The 22241-nt window shown below is 54.1% G+C and overlaps 5 protein-coding genes across 5 annotated transcripts; 2 read left to right on the top strand and 3 right to left on the bottom strand.

Moving 5' to 3' along the window:
• Nucleotides 1–178: 178 nt before the first annotated feature.
• Nucleotides 179–1879, top strand: BDP55DRAFT_542728 (methylmalonate-semialdehyde dehydrogenase; the record flags this gene model as incomplete). The annotated part of the gene is made up of 2 exons (XM_060568340.1): nt 179–752; nt 825–1879. The coding sequence occupies 2 exons, from the start codon at nt 179–181 to the stop codon at nt 1877–1879; spliced, it is 1629 nt and encodes a 542-aa protein (XP_060434345.1).
• Nucleotides 1880–4343: 2464 nt separating this feature from the next.
• Nucleotides 4344–5684, bottom strand: BDP55DRAFT_724266 (uncharacterized protein; the record flags this gene model as incomplete). Its single annotated transcript, XM_060578871.1, has 1 exon — nt 4344–5684. One exon carries the CDS (start codon nt 5682–5684, stop codon nt 4344–4346), a length of 1341 nt encoding a protein of 446 aa, XP_060434344.1.
• Nucleotides 5685–8015: 2331 nt separating this feature from the next.
• On the top strand, nt 8016–8699 carry BDP55DRAFT_301959 (uncharacterized protein). The gene has a single exon (XM_060566630.1). It carries the CDS (start codon nt 8164–8166, stop codon nt 8584–8586), a length of 423 nt encoding a protein of 140 aa, XP_060434343.1. The 5' UTR covers nt 8016–8163; the 3' UTR covers nt 8587–8699.
• Nucleotides 8700–10913: 2214 nt separating this feature from the next.
• BDP55DRAFT_724265 (fungal-specific transcription factor domain-containing protein) lies at nt 10914–13167 on the bottom strand (the record flags this gene model as incomplete). The annotated part of the gene is made up of 2 exons (XM_060578870.1): nt 10914–12826; nt 13038–13167. The coding sequence occupies 2 exons, from the start codon at nt 13165–13167 to the stop codon at nt 10914–10916; spliced, it is 2043 nt and encodes a 680-aa protein (XP_060434342.1).
• Nucleotides 13168–14364: 1197 nt separating this feature from the next.
• Nucleotides 14365–14782, bottom strand: BDP55DRAFT_647991 (uncharacterized protein). Its single transcript, XM_060573822.1, has one exon. It carries the CDS (start codon nt 14773–14775, stop codon nt 14425–14427), a length of 351 nt encoding a protein of 116 aa, XP_060434341.1. The 5' UTR covers nt 14776–14782; the 3' UTR covers nt 14365–14424.
• Nucleotides 14783–22241: the final 7459 nt, after the last annotated feature.

Below are 22241 nucleotides of genomic sequence, written 5' to 3'. Positions count from 1 at the left end.
TGGCTCTCGTCAGAGACCTCTCTCCCATACCCCCCTCGTCCTCTTCTCCCCTCTTCTCGCTTTTCCCTCTTCTTTCACAATGCGTCGAGCATTTACTCGAAGCATTACTACCGGTGCTGGCCGAACCTCTAGAGCATCTCTCACCCGATCATCCCTCCTCTTCTCAAAGCCTACCATCATGGCCTCCTCCGGCTCGCCCACCTCCGCCGTCGCGGCGAGGAGGATACACGCCACGGCGAAGCACCTCAATGCCGCCCTGGACTCGACCGCCGAGTCCTACCCCAACACCCACGAGAAGATTGCCAAGCCAGAAGATACCCCCTTCTTCCTAGACAACAAGTTCATGACCTCGGCCGCGACCGACTTCATCGACCTTCACGACCCGGCCACCAACAACCTCGTCACCCGCGTGCCGCAGATGACCACCGAGGAGCTGCAGTCCGCCGTTGACTCTGCTGAGAAGGCCTTCCCCAAGTGGCGCGCCATGAGCGTGCTTGCCCGCCAGCAGATCATGTTCAAGTTCGTCGCCCTCATCCGCGAGAACTGGGACCGTCTGGCGGCGAGCATCACCCTCGAGCAGGGCAAGACGTTTGCTGATGCCAGGGGCGATGTCCTCCGTGGTCTGCAGGTTGCCGAGGCTGCCTGCGGCGCGCCTGAGCTCTTGAAGGGCGAGGTGTTGGAGGTGGCCAAGGACATGGAGACGAGAAGCTACCGCGAGCCATTGGGTGTCGTGTCTGCCATCTGCCCCTTTAGTAAGTGAACCCGATATGGTTTTCTTTGTTGGAAAGACGAAGGAGAAAGGATTGAAGCTAACAAGGGTCTAGACTTCCCCGCCATGATTCCCCTTTGGTGCATCCCCATCGCGACCGTCACCGGCAACACCCTCATCCTGAAGCCCTCGGAGCGTGACCCCGGCGCGGCCATGATCCTCGCCGAGCTCGTCCAAAAGGCCGGCTTCCCCGAGGGCGTTGTCAACGTCGTCCACGGCGCCCACAAGACGGTCGACTTCATCCTCGAGGACCCCGTCATCAAGGCCGTCAGCTTCGTCGGCGGCAACAAGGCCGGCGAGTACATCTTCAACAAGGGCTCCGCCCATGGCAAGCGTGTCCAAGCCAACCTCGGCGCCAAGAACCACGCCGCCGTCCTACCGGACTGCAACAAGAACCACTTCCTCAACAGCGTCGTCGGCGCGGCCTTTGGTGCCGCCGGCCAGCGCTGCATGGCCCTCAGCACCCTCGTCCTCGTCGGCGAGACAAAGGAGTGGCTCCCCGAGCTGGCCGAGCTGGCCAAGAAGCTCAAGGTCGACGGCGGCTTCGAGGCCGGCGCCGACCTCGGCCCCGTCATCTCCCCGCAGAGCAAGCAGCGCATTGAAAGCCTGATCCAGAGCGCCGAGGACGAGGGCGCCACCATCCTCCTCGACGGCCGCGGATACAAGCCCGCCAAATACCCCAACGGCAACTGGGTCGCGCCCACCATCATCACAAACGTGACACCCGAGATGAAGTGCTACACGGAGGAGATTTTCGGTCCCGTCCTGGTGTGCCTCAACGTCGCGACGCTCGACGACGCCGTCGCGCTGATCAACAAGAACGAGTACGGCAATGGCACGGCTATCTTCACCCGCTCCGGCGCCACGGCCGAGGCCTTCCGCCGCAACATTGAGGCCGGCCAGGTCGGTATCAACGTGCCCATCCCCGTCCCTCTGCCCATGTTCTCCTTCACCGGCAACAAGAAGAGTGTTGCCGCGGGCGGTGCCAATACGTTTTACGGACGTCCCGGTATCTCCTTTTTGACGCAGCAGAAGACGGTCACGTCGTTCTGGGCGTCTGCCGATGCGATTTCGCAAAAGGCTGATGTGTCGATGCCTAACCAGTCATGAGTCTTGGGTGTTGAGGTGAAGAGGTGAAGAGGGATTGGCGGTGGCACGGTGCGTATGTGTCTGGAGCTAGGCAACGTAAAATGGGTTACGTAGGATGAAGTTATTGAGCACGCACCGGGATGAGTACTATGGTTTCATGAGGAAGTAGTGGCTGGTTGAAAACACGGCATGGCAAAAATGATAAAAATGCAGAGGAAGTCGAGTAGAAAAGCCACATACAAAAAAAAATCAAACAAAATTTCAAACAAATACCATGGTCAGCATTCATATATGCATGTCATGATCCTAGATGAGACTGGAACATGCATGGGTTGCTCTCTCAACCATTGCCTGCCTAGAGTCCATTGCTGCCCACCATTGTGCTCACCTTGTAACAGCTCACTTACATGGCTTCGGTATCGGATCATGGAAGTAACTGACTGACTGCCTCCACCAGACACATCTCAACGTACCTCTGGCTGACTACAAGTCACGGTGATGCCTCTCGGAGCCTTCCATCCTGATCGTAGCAGGCATGATTCAGAAAACGCCTTGTCCGTTACTCTCCTTGTTTAAGCTCTAATCCAGAAGGGGCACCTATGAGCGTTCACTTCCGGTTGCTTCTCAGTGACTCTATTTCCGTTCAATGGTACGCATCAGCTCTCAAAGTAAAGCTATGGAAGCATACAATGTCAACGGGTGGTTTTTCCCCCTCCGGAGGATTTCCGAGGACATTGACGAGGAAGCGTCATTTACGGTATCATATACAGGTGCTTGGTGGTATCACAGGGATAAATCAAATGATAAGGTAAGCTGGATGAACGTCTGCGTTTTCTAAAATAATTCTCAAGCAAGCACCCAGGTAGAAATGGGGTTTCCATGGCCAATGCCATGGGGTTTCTTACCAAGACACTCTGAACAGGGTTTTGAAAGGAGTGGGCTTGTAATCCATCTCCCATGTAAAGGAGAAGGAGGCACGTCAGAACATGGATGGTTGGGCAGATATATCAACACGACCCGGTTCCGTGGGTTTCTTCTTACAAAACGACTAGCTACGTGAAGTAAAAGGTGCAGAAAATTCTCCAATTGTTGTATTATCTTGGTATGGTCTCTTGTGGCCGTGTTTGACTCTCATAATGCGAGGCCGTTGGAACACAGTTTCACGGGTTTGGCCGTTTATTCATCTTTATGACTGATTTCCTCCCATAAAACATCCTTCTCTCATTGTGACTGTAGTCTCAGGACAACAAACCCCTTCAAGCCTCACATTCACCAAACCCTTTCATCCCGTTTCCCCCCCCCCCCCCCCCCCCCCCCCGGGTCACACACCCACACTCCACCCTCACTACCGTTTAACACCCCCTATTCCCCATTCCCTCTCGAATCCCAGGAGACGCCCTGGGCCACTGATCGAGTGATTAAACACGATAGCAAAATTTCCCTTCGGGGGGGTGTGGGGTTTCATACGACACGGTCAATCCATCGATTGCCGGCGTCGCGGGTTCAACCCCGGGTGTCGACATTTCGCATGGTCAACTGTATCCGAACTTTTACGCAATTTTTTCTGCTAGGTATTTGTAATTTTGGTGTTTGAATTTGGTTTGTGTTGTTTTGGCGAATTTAATTGAATTTGGTGAAGTATTTTGAGACATGTACATTGGGTGTTGGCGATGGTGTTTTGGATCGAGGTTTGGAAATGGTTTTGAGGAGAGGAGGTGCGTGGGCTTTTGTGGATGTGGAAGCTGCACTTGGAGGTGTTTCTTATCTTACATTGGATCATAGCATGGTAAGGTGTTAACTTCACAGGGCCTTCGCATCACTTCGGCATCAGAGCTCGATCACAGCTTATGGTGGTTTGTCATCGCCGGCTTGTTATTATGCTTTCGAGACCATCACTAGGGATCTTTACAGCTTGTCTGTAAACTCCAAGATGGACCATGTCGCATGTCTTATTTCTATTCTTGTAGGGAACCCTTCGAGAGCTCTCTCACGCTCATGGGCAGATGACAACAATGACCACAGATCTCGTACAAGCAAAATTTATTGCGTATATATCCTCTCCCTACTCAAGCGTCGCCTAAGCTTCAAGTAACCAGACTATATAACTCAACCTACACCTAAAAACCCAAAAAGACAAGTAAAGCGACCGTGGGTATATAATCCTGTCCAGGAAAGAACAAAAAGAAAGGGAAGAAAAAAACACGAAACGCCCCTTTTGTCACTGCCGCGAGGGTATACAATCTGTCCCACGTCTTCTAAGCGAATGTCTACCAGACTCACACTCTTCCCCCCAAATCCCCGTCTCCATGTCCAGCATGTTATACGCTTCTCTAAGAAATATGAGAAGAAGAAAAGAAAGAGAAACAAGGGAAGAAGAAGTGAAGGAGCAAATATGCCGACATTACAAAAAACTCAATATCATCAAGAAACACACTCTCAACGTCCATCCATCTTGCTTACCCAACCCCCTTTCCAAAGGGCAATATCATCGAACAACCTGTGACGGCATCTGCGGCGTATATGGCACATACGGCTTCCCCCTCCGCACGTCACCGAGCTCCGCCTCCTCCATCATATCCGTAAACGTCGTATTCCTCTTCACCCCAGGTCGCCCGCCCACCGTCCGCGGGTCCGCAAAGACGCTAATACTCTCGCTGCTCGGCTCGCGCTGAAGGTGGGACTGGTTACTGTTGTTGTTGATGATGTACCCCGGCTTCGGCGGCGCAAGCGGATTCGGCACATTTGGCGGCTGCAAGCGTCTAGACCCGGAGTTGGGACGCATGCCCCTAATGGGAGGCACAGCTCCGGCGCCTGCTACTCCTCCTCCTCCTCCTCCCACCCTCCCAGGCGGCGTCCGAGGGGCAGAGTCACTGCGCGCGAGACCGATGGGGTGGTGCGCCAGCGTCGTCGCCGTCGAGGAGAGGCGGTTGTGGCCTTTGTTAGGGGTATACCCCGCCGGCGAGGTGACGGAGCCGGAGCCGCTTCGCGAGCGGGAGTGTGTTGTGGATGGGGTCTTTAGGATAAAGTCCGTACGCACGGTGGCGTTGTCCGTGATGGGGATGGGTTCCGAGATGAAGTTGCCAAAGGACGAGGTGGACGTCGACGGACGAGGGCCACCGCCACCGCCGCCGCTGCGTTTCTTCTCGTTGAGTGGAGGCGGGCCGCGGCGACGACGGCGGGCGCAGAAGAGGAGGGCGGCGACGCCGAGGCCTACGCCTACGAGGAGGCCGCAGAGGGAGCCGATGACGATGGCGGTGGGGAAGGTGCCGTTCTTGTTATCGGTGTCGCTGTCGTTGTTATTGTTGTTGGTCTCGGCGGGCGTCGCGCTGGCGGCGATGGTAGTCGGTATCACGCTCGGAGCAGCGGTGGCCGTCGACGATGGCTTTGGGACTGGGGTAGACGCCTCCTCTGGTGCTTTGGTCTGATCCGAGTCCATCGTGCACTGCGACAGGCTATTGCAGCTGTATCCAAAGGGGCAGCAGCTGTCGCCGCAGGTGGCGAGCGTGCCCTTGAGGACTGTGGTCTTGATGGACGCATCGGGGTGTGCCACGGGATCTTGGAGGTTGATGTTGCATGTGATGGGCGAGATTCTGTCGCAGCTCTCTCCCTCGGGACAGCAGAGGACGGTGGTGTTCCCTGCCAGAGTGATGCATTTCTTGCCTGTCCCACAGCAGAAGTTTCCCGGGAGGCCGTTGCCGCAGGAGGTGAAGCCCTCGGCGGCGCATGTGTTTTGTCGCTCAAAGACGGAGGGGATAGAGGCGGTATGGGCGGAGGCGAGGAGGATAGAGAGCACCGTAGCTCGTGTGCATTTTCGTAATTTCGACATGATCGAGTCCTGGGATATATGTGGTGGTGGTGGTGGTGGTGGTGGTGGTGTTGTTATGGATGGGCTTCTTTCAGCCGGGGCGTTGCTTAATGGTGTTGCAGGGCCGGCGGTGAACACTGAGCTCTTACCGCAGAGTCAGTCGCGCGTATGGAAGGATGTGTGTAAGTCGGGAGTCAGGTGTCGGTTTGTGTCAATGGTTCATGACCACAAAAGGAGAGAAACGAGGCCCCGAGACCCTTCTCGGGGGGAGAAACAGGACACAAAGGCGTAGAAGTAAGTCGTGGGTTGGAGATGTTTCGAGTTGGTACGGCCAAGCACATACAATGGAATTGTCGCTATTCACAGATGAAAGGGTATAAGACAAGGAATGGCTACTGAGTTGTTTGTTAGGTGGCAAGAGGCCTCACAAAAGGACCCAAGAAGCAGTTCGATAGAGCCAAAAATGACCTCAGGAAAAGAGATGAAAAACAATAACGAGAACGGAAAAGAGGGCAAAGAGAAGAATCGAGCGATGGGCCGAAAGATGATGACGATGTCGTTCCCACCCGATATTGAGCCAAAAGTCAACCAAGCCCAATATTTTTTGGTCTGGCTCGATATCGCGGCAGGGCGGCATGGGGGCCAGTTCTTCGGACCCCTACGACTGCCACTCGGCGGAGGACTCCCACGGCAAGTGCGTCAAAAAAGGAAGGAAAAAAAAAGTAAAGGCTCTCTCTCAAGTTCAACTACTGAACTTGTTACGCGGCTCCGAAACGAACGAGCTGTCGCCTGTGCCCAAAGAAACAATGCCACCCGATCGACCCTCGCCTAGGAAGGCCGGCTGGTCGGTGGCCAACCAAAGTAGCCCCCGAGTGGCATCGCGGTGACTTACGAGGGTTCACGAGGGGGGGGCTCCTGCCTTGCAGAGATTATCTTAGGCTCTGCTGCAAGCGCGACTGGATCGCAGTGAGTGCCAAAAATGGTGGAGCGATGGTGTTGCGAACTCTGGACGTCTCCAGTATCACCATGTCGACATGGAGAAACGACAAGCCCCCGAGCTTTTCCCATCACGAGAGAGAGGTTGATAGGGCATCAGCGGCCAAATTGCAGACCTCACGGGCCCCCCCTGCCCCCCAAAAAACCTTGAAAATGATTGGCGGATATCAATAATTAGCAAATGGGTAGCGACAACAGCAGACAGACGGCAACGTTGGGCGGCAGAGAGTCTCGCCGTGAGGCAGTGCTGGTCTGGGTAGTCGCTGGGCCGGCGACAACGAGAGGCTGTCGTTGTAGTGTCTCTGGTAGTGGAGATTTCCTCCTTGGGTGGTTGAAGGGGGTTGAAGGAGAACGAGAGGTTGTGAGCGGTTGGCGAGTCGCCCAGTCAAAGAATAGAATTTCCTAAAGGAGTCATCCAAAGTGCCAGAATGTAGCCGCGCAGCCGAAACGCGCGCCTATGATTCGTTCCTAGCAATTTGCGGCCCCGACTATAGGGGTGGCCCCTGCGTCGAAGGCGCCCGGGGGTGGCGGATACCGAAAAGTGGAGACAAACGGGGTCCGCCGCTCCATTGTCGGTGCGGTTCTCCCGTCCTTGTTAGCGTCCGTCCTTCCCTTCAAGGCTCCATTCTCTTTTCAGCAAAGACCCAGGCAGCCCAGGTACTCTTTTGGGCGTCCGCCTTTAACCGCTTTATCCCATCCATGGGACCATGGCACTGTTCAAGAACCAACACCAAGCAAGCGCAACTCATGGCGGTAGGGATTAGTACTCAACCCTTGGCCTCGACTAAAGAAACAAGGGTTCAAGACATGGACATTGACCGAGGATTACCTAGTCTCAAAACCCAACAACAACCTTCAATGGTCCGCCACTTGGCCCGTCCAAGCCACACGTGACGTACGCCATCCGTTCCAGCCACTGCAGCCACCGAAGCCGCTATTCCCGGTACCTCTTACCTTATACGCCCGCCGCTCTGCTGGCCATGCATCGGCTCCCTCACGTCCCTCAAACGGGTCACAGGACCGCCTCGCGAAAGCCTCACCTTTTGACCGATCGGCAACCGGCAGACGACGAACCTCCAGTCAAGAGCCGTCCCTCTCATGAGTCCCATCTCGCAATGGAGGAAACCGGGGATCATTACCACGTCCACGGGCCAAAATCGGCCTTGGCCAACACTAAGGTACTATTGGAAAGTAGTCAGTAGCATCACCATCGTCGTCGTTGTCCTTCTCGCTTCAGCTCGCCAAGGGGGAAGGGGTGCGACTGTGAATACTTGATGTCCTGACCTTCCATACATGATACCATCATCAGCCCCCCCCCCCCCCCCCCCCGTCAATCTTCGCCGTCGCCGTCGGTGAAGCGTGTAAGTCGGCCCCAAAGACTACAGGCCCAAGGGTCTCCAAAGTCCACGATCCACTCAAAACGGCGGTCCCCATCCCGACCCGATGTCCCCTCATCCACTCCAATCAAATGATCTAAGAGCAGCAAAAAAAAAAATGCCTTGCCATGATTGCCATGTTTCTGCCCATGCTCGTCTTCTTCCCGCCATCCATCGCCCCTCAAGCGGGACCAAATCCCAATGTCGTTCGCCAACCTCGCACTTCTACTTCGTATAGTACACACCCCCCCAATCCACGTGACGAATTGGTATTCGCCCAAGACCTCTCAAGTCTCGAAGAATTCCTCCCCCCCCAAAGAGACGCACGTTCGATCCCGTGGTCTCATCCGCTGCAGGGCCCCCGGCATGAGAGAGATAGAGGAATGAGGGAACGGCTTTTTCCCAAGCTTCAAGTTTTAAGCCCCATGCAAGGGGGACAAGAGCAAATCGCAAACCATAGACACCGTTGTCACGTGGATACTTGGTTGAGTTTTTCCCTGTTTTCGTACTACGCTAATACACCAAATCTTATTCACCCCTCCCCCTCCTAAGGTACCCAAGAACGATATCGGCGCCGGGAATTAACCACCCCCTCCAAAAGGGACTCCATCTTCGCCAATTCACGGTGATTCACACACATATACGAATATGCGTGTTGTGTGTTCTGTGACTCAAAAACGGCGGTGAACCGATGCTTGAAAAATCGTGGGGAACGGGTAATCCGTACGGGGATATGTAAAGCGGTGGCGCTTAAGCTTGGTGAATCTCGCTTTCCGTCATCTGAGACCATCTCTCTCTCTCTCTTCCCCTGTCTCTTTTTCCTTCCATGCCCAGATGTATGTCCCCGCACAAACCCAAAAAATCCCCTTGCCTTTCGTCAATAGATGGATAGATGACAGAGGGGTGTGTAAACTGAATCTGAACAATTGAGACTTGATATCAAAGGCCCCCCGTATGAACAGACATCTCGAGACCACAGTTAACTCGATACTGTGGTTCCTCAAAACACCCCAGCCAACTGTTTTTGTTTTACCAAAGGCACACCCCCCCATTAAGGTAAAAGCTCACCGAGCCCCAAGCCAACCTTCACCGCTACCTTACCGGGAAAACACACACACACACACACTCACACTTTAACCTTTACAACACCGACACCACAGACTTGAGAGGGGGACATGAGATACACAAAGTCCCCCTCAGGGCACCGTACAAACACACACACACCGGCTTGTACGACTGCGCAACCTCTTACCCCTCCAAACCTCCCACCATACCATTCACCCCCCTCCTCCTAGCCACCAAAAACCCCCCCTCCGGCATCGCAAGAAAACAACCTCCATTGACGAAGAACAAAAGGCCGAACCGCTACTGCGTCGATACCTCAAGCGAGTCAAGTATACTATAGCGCGTTGAAAGAGTATTATAGCCCACCACGAGGAAGAACAAGCTCTCTGTCCATCTCATTGGGAATCCTTTCGACCGACGCACCTCATGACCACCCACAGAGCCAATTACCTACCCCCCCCATGTCCATCTTGACCAAACATCCTCATGCTCCCGCACATGCTTCAATTGGCACCCAGGAAATGGTGTAAAAAAGGCACTGTACCGTAAGGTACCTACCTCACCCTCGATCGGCAACTTGCATCTTCCAATCCCCCATCCTCTGCTTCCGAGTTACAAAGGGAACCAAAGGAAACTTCCCGTCACTGTTTTCCCCGTAGTCGTTCTTTTTCGCAATCAATTCGCCCATCCATTCTCGCTCTCTCTTTTTCTCACCCGTTGTTCCGTCTGACAAACCCCCCCCCCCCCATCGTGCCATTTGCGCGTAAGCTTCGGCCCAAGTACTTCCAAGGGGGAAGGTGGTGGTGATCGCCACGCCCGTGCAAGTAAGCCGGAGAACTTTCCCACCTTACTGTGTAGTGTGTACTCTCCCCCCAACCCCCTGGCATAGACCGGCCCAGACAACTTCGGACTCGGCCGGTGGGCACCACCTGTGAGGGAATTCTTGTCGTCACCACTGGAAAATATTACTCGAAGCGCAAGAAGAAAATAGTGATGTGAAGTACTGCTTTTGAAATTGTTGGGTATAATGTTTTGGTATTACATGATTCCTATAATCCTGCTCGATTCTGCCCACTGCTCCGTAGAGAGTTAAAGGCCAACCGAATGAGTTACCATGTGAAGAAGTCAACTGGGAAGCTAGCCCATCGCAGCTCCCAGAGCCCTTCTCTTTGATCCATCCGATCCAGTCCAGATGCACCGAAATGCTAGTTCCCAAAGTCCCAAACATAAACTCCGATGAAGCCCGTTTCCCGTGCTCATGCTATGGTATACCCAAGAGAGGAAAGAAAAACGAAGAGATCAGACGAAAGCATGTTCCATCTGAACAAAAAGAAGAATGGTCGTTCGTCGCATCTCATGTTTCCATTGCATGTTCCAGGGCCTCATCCAGGCGGTCCCTTTCCCATCATCCATCATCATCATCCATCATCCTGGCAGCCAGGCCCAGCTGCCCCGTGCACCCTCACCCGTGAAAGTGTCCAGTCAGAAGAAAAGTAAAAGTGTGATCCAAGTGTCTTCGCTCTCATCGTTCATGTCCGCTCCGTGTGCCTTGCGGCGTGTCCTTCTAGTAAACCCAAAACAACCTTTGATGAGGTTGGTGTAAATGTATAAAAATGTGGTATCAAAATGGGGAAGTTTAGAAGAAAAAGTTCTCAAGTGTCCAGCAGTGCAAGGCAGGCTGGCAAGCAGCCCTGATTGCGCGAAAGGGAATAAGCGATTGCCTGCATCACCTTTCCGGAGGCGGTATACATACCATGCAGATGCAAGGCGGGGCTTCTGCACACATCTATACAACCCGGAACCAGCCAGGGTGCTAGATGAGCAAGAAGTCCCAGCCCTTCATCTGCATGACATCCCTCCAGTGGATGTATGCTACCGCCTCAGTTCCTTGCGTGGAACCAGGGCTGCCGGCGCAGCTGTCACTGCTCTTGATGTTGGACGTCTGCATCCAGACTTCGTTCAGGAGCGAGGCGACGCGGCCAAAAGAGCCGCAGTCAGAGACATCGCCAAGCTGGGCAACGCGGTCCTCGAAGAGGACGCGGAACGAGCTGCCAGGCAAGCTGACAGAGCCACCGACGAGGTAGACCCAGACGAGACTACGGTCAAAGCCTCCAGGTCCCGAAGGGATCAGCTGGAGAACGTTGGCAAGCTTCTCAACCAGGCCGACACAGGAGGCCTGCGCGGGGTTGAAGCCAGGCACCAAGCTGCAAAGGTAGATGCGTGCAGCAAGGCGGAACGCGGCCGTCATGTTCTTGGAAAGCTGCTTGGGGGAAAGGCTTCCATTGTTGTTGTAAGGCATTTTGGGGCCAGGCTCGCCAATCTCGGTGAGGTTGATCTGGTCGCCAAGTGCGTGGACGTGCTGGCAAAGAGTAATGTCGTCCATGCCGCTTCCCTTGAGAGCCTCGAGGCAGGCAATCTCAGAAATAAGGTACATGACACGGTCATCGCATCCCATAAGCTCGCGAAGACCCAGGCTGGGGTTGTTTGACAGGTGCTTCTCGCGGTAGGTGTGGGCAAAGGTGGGTGCTTGTCCCTGCATGGTGGCGCCAAGAATATCAATCCAGGAGGTCAAGGTCATATTGAAGGGAGTTTGGGTCATCTGCTCATTGGGGTCCGACACCAGGCGAGGGAGGTCAAGCTTCTGGACTAAGCTGATGGCAGCTTGGAAGTGCTGGTGCCAGGGAATGTCGGGCAGTGCGTCATCGAAGCGACCGACGACACACTGGAAGAAGATAAGACCCAAAGCAGCCTCGAGGATCTCTTGGTGGTTCTCGTCCTTGTTCAAAGCGTCGCAAAGAGACGATATGGTGGCGTACCGATGGCGCATGATGTCTTGGTCAATCTCCTCTCCAGGAACGTTCATTGTCGCCTTGTAGTGCTGGGCGGCGATGCTAAGGCAGCAGTGCAGGTAACCCTTGTTGCTCTGCAGAGCCGGCAAGATCAAGTCGGAGCCGACTGAGCCATGCTGGTTGGAGTCGAGGATGGGGAAGATGGTGGGCAGGACGAACTGGATGAAGTGGTCCAGGAGGCGCTGGTCGTTCTCGTCAAGCTCAACTGCGACCTGGCGGTTGGACATGGCCGGGCCATGGGAGAAGTCGAAGAAGTTGACGTTGAGAGCCTCCTCGCTGAGGGACTCCTTGCGCTCAGAGTAGATCTGCTCGGTCCACTCGCCGTCGAGGGGTGCAGAGGAAGGCAGGATGGTTCCCGGGGGCGGGGGAGTGTGGTAGGTGCTGAATGTGGAAATAGTCGACTCCCTCAGAGTGGGCACATCGTTCATGTAGACCTGGCGTTCAGTCTTGACATCAATCTCGTAAGGCGAGGGGAAGCCGCTGAACATGAAGTCGGGGTGCATCTGGGGATTGTAGGCAGCATACTCGGCACCAACATTTTGCGGGCTGTTGAAGTTGAAGGCCTGGGAGAAGTGCGAGTCGATGGAAGCGGAGCGAGTGCGGTCCAGAGGATCGGAGAAGGTAGCAGAGGTCGGCAGAGAGTGCGACAGGCCGGGAGGAGAGCCGACGGAAGTCTGAATTGTATGCGACGCCTTTTCCGAGAGCTTCTTGCGCTTGATAATCATCTTGATGTCGTCCTTGTGCTTGCGGCGGGCATCGTTGTTGCTCCACCACATTGGACGCTTGTATTCGCATGTCAAACCAAGATGTTTGCAAGCGGAGCACATTGGCGAGCCCTCGTCGCACTTCTTGCGGCGCAATCTGCAAGTGTAGCATCCTGTAGAAAATCCAATCATTAGTCTCGAGTGCTCAGATGAGGTTTGATCATCGAGGGATGCATGTTCTGGGGTGGATGAGGAAAAGTCGCTCCCGTGTAAGTGGGATTGGGTTGTGGGTGTAAGTCAAGCACGACTAATGCCATGGTAGACGGGATGGGATTTTGGGGAAAAGATGGCCGAGAGCCAAGCGGAATCTTGAGATGAACGTACCTGTCCTTGAACGACGGTGCATTTGTGACTTTGCCTTGGAGCTGGCATTGTTGTTGTTGTTGTTGTTGTTGTTGTTGGTGGTGTTGGCTTTGCAGGCCGACTTGGCCTTCGCAGAAGATGCGACGGCCATGTTGACTGCAGCTGTTGATCTCATGAAGTCGTCTCGAATGTGGTTGGGGGGTAGAGATGCCATTTGTACCCTTCTTCTGTTCGCGATGGAGGTACCTGCGTGTGAATGACAAGCCGAGCAGCGAAGACAGAGCTAGAGCTGGCTGGCTGGGGCGGAGAGGAGAGAGAGAGAGTGAGGAGGGAGGGAGGGGTGTGAATGTGTGCTGGACCGGGGAGGTGATCAGGGACCAGGGTCAGAATAGGTGGAGGGGCGTGGCAGGAACCGTTACACTGTGTAGAGACGGAAGCGACCGACACTGTGCTCTGGACCGGGGAAAAGAACGAACAGGGGTCCGGGGGGGTGTGCGAGTGCCCGTGTGCGCGCGTTGTGTGCTTCTCCTCTTTTCTTCTGATTTGTGTGTGTGTTTGCTGGGTGAAGCAGTCTTCGTTCCTCTGTGCTCTCTCGCTTCCCTTTCTTTCCTGGTAGCCAAGGATGGAAAAAAAGGCGGGGACAAGCTGGGATCGATATTGGAGAGGGGGAACTCGACGAGGGACTCGGTGGTCAGGAAACGTCTGTTCGCTCGCCCGCTGTCAACGCAATTTGAGATGGTAGACCGGGTTGTTTGTCGAATGGTATGTTGAGTTTCTCAGAAACCCAAGGTTCCAAATCGTATCTGATTATTGAATTATTTCTTTCTTCCTTGTCGTTCAAATGCAACAGCAAATTCGATCTCGTTTCGTGAACTGTAAGCAATGGGCGCGCTGCAAATTGTAAAATTGCAAATATGTCGAGAGTGGTCGACCGTGTGTTTTTTTTCGGTGGTGTCGAATGATTGACTGGTTGTTTAGCAAGTCCGGCTTGCCTTGAACTGGATTATCGGGTGGATTTCGAGTGGTTGGGTTTTCCGAAGATTGTGGACGGAGGGTATCAAAAAACAATTGGATGAATGAGAGAGAAAAAAACCTTGAACAACACTTGGATCACTTTCCTTCTTCTTCTGCTTGACTTCTACAGATCAACAAGGAGAGTAGGCCAGAATCCAACTGTTCGTGATGGATGGTCCAAAGTCTTATATTGTGGCCGCCTCCATCATGACCGTCCTCTTGTTGCGCCAACCAACGGGCCTTTGAGTGGCCTGCCTGGTGTTCGCTACGTAGCCAACATCAATATTGTTCTAAATTTGGATCACCTCTATGTGTGTGTGTCTCCATCGTCCCCGAGCAGTGAGTGAGTGAGCGAGTGTGTGTGTGTGTGTGTGTGTCTGCTCTGCATTCCAGACTAACGTAGGCTAGGGCACAAGGCAGGCCGGCCGGCCGCCTTCACATCAAGTGCGTGAGACTTTGACCTGCGCTTACAGGCTCCAATGAGAATGGGCCGCCAAAGGCGGTCGCACTCACTGTTGGACCCCACCCGAGAATAGAATAGGAATGGACACTTCCGCGTCGAGAGGGGGGCAGCTTCGAGATGGATGACATGGGTGCAAGCAGCTGTCGAGCGATTGAACGGGCAACGCATGCATATCGTGGCTTGCCATGGCTGGCTCTGGATGGCAGGCCATGGGGACCAAGCTGCCAAGCACACCTTCAACCACCTGGTCACCACGCTACGCAGAGACATGCAGAACCACATGGGGCCCGCCTCTTGTTTGCCCAACCCGACTTGCCAACCTGCTATCGAGTTGTGCCCCATCTGGCCGTATGCCTCTCCGGCTGTCCGCCGTCGATACCGCGTCCACTCTGTTGTCCGGGCCCTGACCGGTGCAGATGCTGATCTTCAATATCGTCTGGAAGGGGAAACTTGGTGCTGCGAGTACCTACCAGTTCGCCCGGATGCGAGTTCACCCCGCGGGAGTCCGTTGCGCAGCCGGAGCTGCAGAAACACAGAATAGTATCTGTACGTAGTATCTGTATGGCCCTGACCTATCTTGTATACGTTGCACCGGGTCCGTCATCAAGTACTATCGATAGATGGTTCCCATGGGCCGCCAAGCTGGCCTTCGATGGCACGATTTGAGTAGAGGATTTCGGGGGCCGACAGATGACCAAGCACTGAGCAGAGCTACAGTTGGCAGGGCCCCCCCTTGCAAAAGATATTTGGTCGTGGATCACTTCTCCCACTAACAAGCTCTGTCCTAGGATTGCATGTACTTGCATGAAGCTTTCCAACCACCAACACAGTTCGCTGAGCTTGTGGGGCCCAGCGAAATACTACCGCAGGTATTCGTAGAGCCAGAAGCGAAAGCCGGGCAAGAACCTACGGGTTGGCATGGGTATGGGGGCCTGTCAACCTTTCTGGGTGAGGTTAGCCCTGTATCTGACAAACGCGGTGGATTCATCCGATCATCCCATGAGAGGAGCCTCGCTTCATGGTTGCATGATGGATAACCATGAGCGTGACATGACTAGTCAACCGCTGGAGCCCCCGTTGAATGGCATCAAATATGGCAATCAGCCTGATCATTTTCTGGGAATGATCTTCATTGCTGTTGGTTCTCCAAAGACCCATGCCGGGTCAAAGTTCAAACCCTGTCGAATGAGGTCTCGTAGTGTTTCCGACTTTGGCGAGACCGATGTTGAACCTCATCTTGCCTCACGGTCTTCTTCAAGACTTCAACAAGACGGACCAAAATGAGGTCCTCTTGAGAGAATCCACAAATGAGAAGGCCGAGAAAGGCGGTCAGCTCCCGGATTGGATGGCCCATTCGGCCACTCAAAGTCGGTCGAATGTGGCTGCCGGACTTGATACGGTGGAACTGGGACTTTCTGTCGTGCATGGCGAGAAGTTCAGGGGTACTTTGCGGTAGTTCGTAGCCTGTCAGCAATGGATTTGTGCTTGGTGTAGTTGGACTACTCCGCAGATGATCAAGAGAGTGAAAATACCTCGAATCGTAAGGAGAACAGGCGAGCTCGGCGAGGACCCATCTCCAAAGATTGGGCGAGTGGGGTTTGGTGGAAAGTGCAACATGTCGAGGCCGGTACTTGGGCATCGATACCCAACTACAGCCGAATGTGGTGGCAGGTGCAGCAAGCAAGGGGGTATCATGGCACCGCGGGAGATGTCGTGCAAGGTGCTCCGCTCCGCCAGAGCCGTACCTAAAGGGTTTCTTTCCTTCTTGCGGCTTGCCTACGGAGTACTAGTCGTTGCGAATAACGGCTGCAGAAAGGTACAAGGACAAGGTTGCGGCTGGCTACTCATCCTCCCGATGGTATTTGCTCTGCGTTCCTTTTTCCCTCTCCAGTCTCCAGCACCTGCCACCTCTTTGCTCGGTCGTACGTAGTTAGTGTCATTGTCCATTGAGTCGAGGTTTCTTTGTCCAAAGCGCCTTCTCCCACGTTGATTCGATGGCGAGGTGTGACGACTTGTCGTCTCGTGCAGGGCTTCGGGACCAACCGTTTATTAGCGCCTGTGATGTCGCAGGGATTTAAGCTCTTGCCAGAGGTCCGCTACGGCCCCGGATTGGCTATTGTTTGCTGCAAGCGAGAAGATCGTGCAGGAATATTGGTCAGGGGCCCCCAGGTACTCCACTGGATGGGGGCAGAGCTTTGGCCAATGCGCGGCGGGAGCGCGGCAAGTGACGGGGCACCTTCTCGCGGGGTTCGCATGCTAAGCAAGGCTAGGGCGCCTTAGCTCCATATTTCCTGCCCCTCTTGGCTCTTATGGCTTGCCCTCGCAAGGAAGAAAGAGCGCTGCAGCGGAAGGCACGTTCCTCAAGATGCTTATCCACCATCTGCCAGCCAAAATCTGGCTTTCTTACCAAGTATCTACCAATCATAGTGCGGTATCTTCATCTCTTCTCCCCTCCTCCTGCTCTCCGCTTCCTTCCGTGCCGTGCAAGTGCTGCCGAACGAACAATGCATCTGGCAGGCACGCCGCCCGCCGCACGGCAAGTTTGCTGTCTGGAGGAGGCATGTCGGGCAAGGTCCGCCGATGATGATGATCTCCCGCCAACAGGACGCTCTTGCCTGACGAGCTACGTTGCCCTACAGCATCGGAGTACCACCCTCACCACCTTCCGAGACGGGATACTCGGATCATCCTCACCTTCCTGTACGCAGTACCTCTACGAATAGGTAGGTAGGTAGGTACCGTTCATCTGACCGTCTAGCCATCCGTCCAGTACCTGCTTCCCTCGGAACAAACCTCATCCATGATCCCATCCTTGAGGTCAGGTCCTATTTCTGGCGGCCTAATTAGCCGCCCAGTCCATGGTGCGTGATCGAATTAACCCTCTTTGCGTCACACTATTTGCCCTTTTGCAACTCTGACATGTGGGCTAATTTGAGCACACCTCTCCATGCGTCATACAGCTCGTCACACCGTCTAGCCGCTGCAGCTGTTTACTGTCACCCGCAGATTTCAGTCACGTCAGCTAACATCCGTCGCCCGCTTCTATTTTTATTTAGCCCCGATTTGAGAGAATTATCCCTCGTAGTCGGGAGTTTAACCCGCCAGGTCACGATATCACCTCATATCGATAGTCTGCCAACTTCTGGATCATGCGGGCTAATTATGGTTACAGTTTCTCTTCCAACACCGTCCAAAGGACCTAATTAGCTCCGACAACGCGACCTACCACGATTTCTTCCAAAGTCCATCGAGTTGAGGTTACGCGGGTGCGCTTGACGGAGCGTTGGTTTGCCATTATTCCGGATCTTGCACACTTGCCGTCAGTAACGGTCTTGCATCAGCGGCTCGAACCAACAGCCTGCTGCTCGAGGCAGTACCCGGCCTGCACAGCATCCGTGCCGTACCTTGCCATTTTGCGGATGCAGTCATTAGCCAACAGCCCAGGGTCTTTTGCTTTTTCTCGCAACATGATGCCTGCCTTTCTGCCCGCTGACAATCGCAATCATCGCAAACGTCCACGATCATCGCCAATTTCTCAGGGGCACCGTGGCTTGCGGCGTGCGCAACAATTATCTGCCCGTCCCGCAATCTACTACTGCCTACCCGGTGCCGCAGTAGAGCCCGCCGTTCGTCAACGTCCGTCCCGCGGAAGACGCAAGTTTATCCGGTCAGACGCCACATCTGCCTCGCGGGTCGGGCTGCCGTTCTGTCAGACTGTCAGTGCCCGGCTGGTTGATACTCGACATCACAATCATCTACATGTGAACCTTTGCATTGTCAGCTCGTGCGGCACGTATAACATTATTATCCAACATAAATATGGAAACTCTCACATCCAAATATTGCATGATTCAGCGATCGGCATGACCAAGACGCTGTTTTTGTGCCTCACTCTTGGGCCCTCATTTCCCCTTGTACGGAACACACTACGGATACTACACTGCGGATATGGTGGCATTGGACCATTCGATTGAGTTGAGGCGATCGTCGACTCCGGTTGCATGGTGAACAGCCTCGTTCGTACCTGCTTTCAGCCAGAAAGAGGCGACAGATGAACGCCCCTGTCACGGTGCAATCTCCTTTTCCTCCAGATCACACATATTGTTTCCCTCCGCTGCCTATGTCGGCTTTCATTTCCTGGAGTCGTCAATGGCAGCGAGCAAAACCCCGCCTCTTTGATTGGCGGACGGACTTTGAGGCGTCGAGGTGTGCCCATCATCCCCAATCACTGTCCTGTTGTGGCTAGGTTAATGTGATGTGATGTGAACAGCATCTTTGAACCTTGAGGGTCGAGATATCGGATTGCAGGGAATGCGGCCGCTAGATTTTGCGGAGAACAAGACCACCACGCCTGGGCATCCCAGTCTTCCCGCTCTTCCGCTAACAGCTCGCGAACGGCGCAACATCGCGTTGCCTCTAGACCCCAGCCACGCGCGGCACATCGACACAGATCCTAGTCGGAAACTACGGACTCTAGTCTGTCTCTAGGCACATTGTTTGCCTTTGGCTAGAGAATTACGTCCGTAAACATGGAGAAGAAGACGGGCGAACTAAGAAAGATCGCGGCATCATTCAAAGCGGCAGACAACCCATTGTGGTCGACTTCCAAATCTCACAAGGCCAGGAACCCCCTGGCCGACGTTCTCAGCTCTGAGGTCCGTACCGTACGGGAGCACTGTACCATATCCATGCTCTCCCGCCCTCCCGCCGAATCTGTGGATCTAAGCCCCCAGGTTCAAACCCCGACACCGCAATTCACTCAAATACTGTGTTGTATTGCGGCACAGAATCGCAAATACAGCGCAAACTGCATTGCAATTTGGAAGAAAACATGGCCCCCGTGAGACCAGACTTCGGACCCCAAAGGCGCAGTAGGAGAGTTTGCATGATTTTTCAACGTCGCATGTCTAGACATTACGGGATGACATGCAGCTGACAACCATTCTCTTCAACAATCGACAACTCAAATAACACTGAAAATTTAGCATTCTGGGTCCCAACATCGGACGCATTGCACCCAACAATCAAGTACGAATTCGAGGTTGCATTCAGAATACGAATGACAAAGAAAACCCTGAAGAGCCATCCTGCGGACAATGCCCTCCATTGTAAAATCAACTCCATGCGATACGACTCGTGGCAGATGGTTGCCAAGCACACTGCAGATGATAAGCCACGTCCTCAGTATCGGCTCGCCTCGCCCTGTCAACTACGAAATGGCAGCCACTTTCGACATGCCACTAGTGGAGCGCCAGTTGACGGACCGAAATCACGATGACCTGCATCCGTCTCGCTCAGGCCATCCGCGCCGCATCGCCATGCGATCTGACAAAGAGATTTCTAGGGTCTTGCAAACGGTCACAATGCAACGAGTTCTGGTTCCGAGACTCGTCAACACCATCACAATCCCATTTCCAGCATCGCGATCCACTGGTTGACATGAGCGGGAGAGTCATCCATCCACAACAGTAGTGCGAGGCTCGCATTAGTTCGCCATCATGTGAGAGCGCGTGAAAACGTGTTCTGGCCAACTCATTGGAGGGCAGAAGTTGCGCACTGGAGACATGTCTGGAGAACGTCGTCTCTCACGAACACACACGAGGTGAAAACACCCTCAAGAACACGCCAATTCATTCGAGGATGGCCTCTCCAACACCACCCCATCATCCACTACTCCGTATACTACAGCCATCAACCCCTGCTGGGCTCAATTGCGGGCTGAGTGGTGTGAACAGGGTGCACTGTGCCCGCAGCCCACGTTAGGGTTAGCCATCTTCGATGATCCTCCTCCAGGATCAGAAATTGAATGCGGACGCCCTGCCCAATTGCCTTGTAATATGGCCTGGTCTTACACAGAATCTTGAATAGCCATCGGGTAGAGTCGGCCGCGGAGCATACTTATCGACGGTCAAATTCTCCATTGCCGGGATTTCCTTCCGCCATTCGCATTTCGACCTCTTACTGGTCGTTATCCAACCTCCATCACCGCCAGGTGTTTCTCTGTGCGACCCGGCTCCGGTCGGACAAGCTTTCTATGGATTGCCGTTGAAGGGACTGAGACAGCAGCGCAAGGAAAGATTCTTGACCTGGCCGAGACACTGTGGCATTGTTAAACACATGTTCTCCCTGTGTCGCGGAAATGATCGGATGAGGTCATCCAGGAGCATACCAGACGACGTGAAGAGTCGGTGAAGAAGACAAGACTGCATATGATTCACCAACTCTTGTCCCGTCGGATCCCGCCACGGCTTTCTCATGTCTCAGAGACGCATCGAACACCACCTGGAATGAACATGGAAGATGGGGATGCAGTAGCGGAAGCGGGCTTTTTGCTTCCCTGCAGAGCGTCACATTGCTAACGCAAGGACGGGTCGACCTTCACAGCACCTTTAGGCTGTCTTATGAGTCAGCGGGGATTCTCTGTGCTGGCCTTTGGCCGTTCCTCGAAGCGCATTCTTGCTCCCTTACATGTAGAGATGTGCGATGCTTCACCGACATCGATACACAGAAGTGAATGTTGCGCGACTGGATGATTGCTATCCGGGAAGGGGGGCTGGATTCTCTGGGACCAGAATCGGCTGCCGCCATGGCAACTCGCGGATATTTTTCTCACTGTTCCGATGTCAACTTCTACGCTCGAAGCAGATGTGCTTTTGGGTCAATCCGATTCGCAAACTCAGATCCAGTATCCGTAGAGACCAGAGAGATGGTGTCAGCTTCCCAAATCCTGCAAGGTCCGATACTGCACCTCTATCAAATATCACCGCATCCCAATCCGTCAACCTACAAAAGTGTGGCAGCACCCATATTTTGGACATCGCATATATCGCATATTTGTCTCAACGGCTCTGCGGGGTAAAGAAAGCTGGCCACCGAGGTCTTGTCGTACCACCATCTCCAGACCGTCCACCGTCGTCTACCTATCAAGAGCACTTCCCGCCAGCCCCCTCTCTCCCCTCCCCTTCGGGATAGGTATGGCTCACTGGACTCTCATCCAGCAAACAAGGCCAAGAATTCTCATTCCACGGCGTCGAGCTATGGGGGCTAGCGACGGGTGCATACATACGAATGCAAAAGTCCAAGAGACCTGCTGCTGCTGCATCAACCATGTTCTCTCGTCACACTTTTGACCGCCATCTGCAGGGCTTGTGAGCATGAAGTCATACGTGGATAAGTGACTGGGGATTCATTGACTGTTGAGAGATTTCTTTGCCTCTATCAAATTTGCCTGGCAGCAACGGTGAGCCAGTTGCGCAGGTCATGTGCCACAGCTACAGCCCTTGCCTGGTCACGTTGTCCGCTATCGCAACGGAGCGATTGGGCGGTAAGCAAGTATCCAGAGGAGTGTTTGGTTTTGCGAGCTGAGGGCAAGGCGAGACTAATGATAAGCGATCCACGGACTGCGCCGACAGTGACACGCCAGGTGGAGGATGAGAAAGCGCAACGGGCCAACAAGGGCGAAGGAAGCTCGTCTTGGGTCATGACAGGACCCATTCGTGCCATTGGGACCCGAACCGTCCCATGTCAGTTCAAGTCACCAAAGAGGGCCAATTCTAAGAGGAAGATGAAAAATCTCGCCTCATATTGGGGACCTTTCGTAAAAGAGGCTTCTCGCAAGGCCATTGGCCTCGTTGAACGCCCCCGGACGGAATGGTAGTCTCGGTTTGATGGGGATTTCTCCGATGGAGGCCCGAAGGGCAAAGTGAGTGGCTGAGAAGGCCAGTGAGGGGAAGTCAGTTGATCGTGAG

This window comes from Colletotrichum godetiae (assembly GCF_030913485.1).
Source record: "Colletotrichum godetiae strain CBS 193.32 chromosome Unknown BDP55scaffold_5, whole genome shotgun sequence".
Taxonomy (NCBI): Eukaryota; Fungi; Ascomycota; class Sordariomycetes; order Glomerellales; family Glomerellaceae; genus Colletotrichum; species Colletotrichum godetiae.
Note: the sequence above shows the minus strand (reverse complement) of the source record. Positions and strands in the feature narration are given on the sequence as shown.

What these genes read in the sequence shown, in the direction of transcription:
- BDP55DRAFT_647991 (XM_060573822.1), bottom strand. Translation starts at nt 14,775, where the DNA reads ATGTGGTTCTGCATGTCTCTGCGTAGCGTGGTGACCAGGTGGTTGAAG.
- BDP55DRAFT_301959 (XM_060566630.1), top strand. Translation starts at nt 8,164, where the DNA reads ATGATTGCCATGTTTCTGCCCATGCTCGTCTTCTTCCCGCCATCCATC.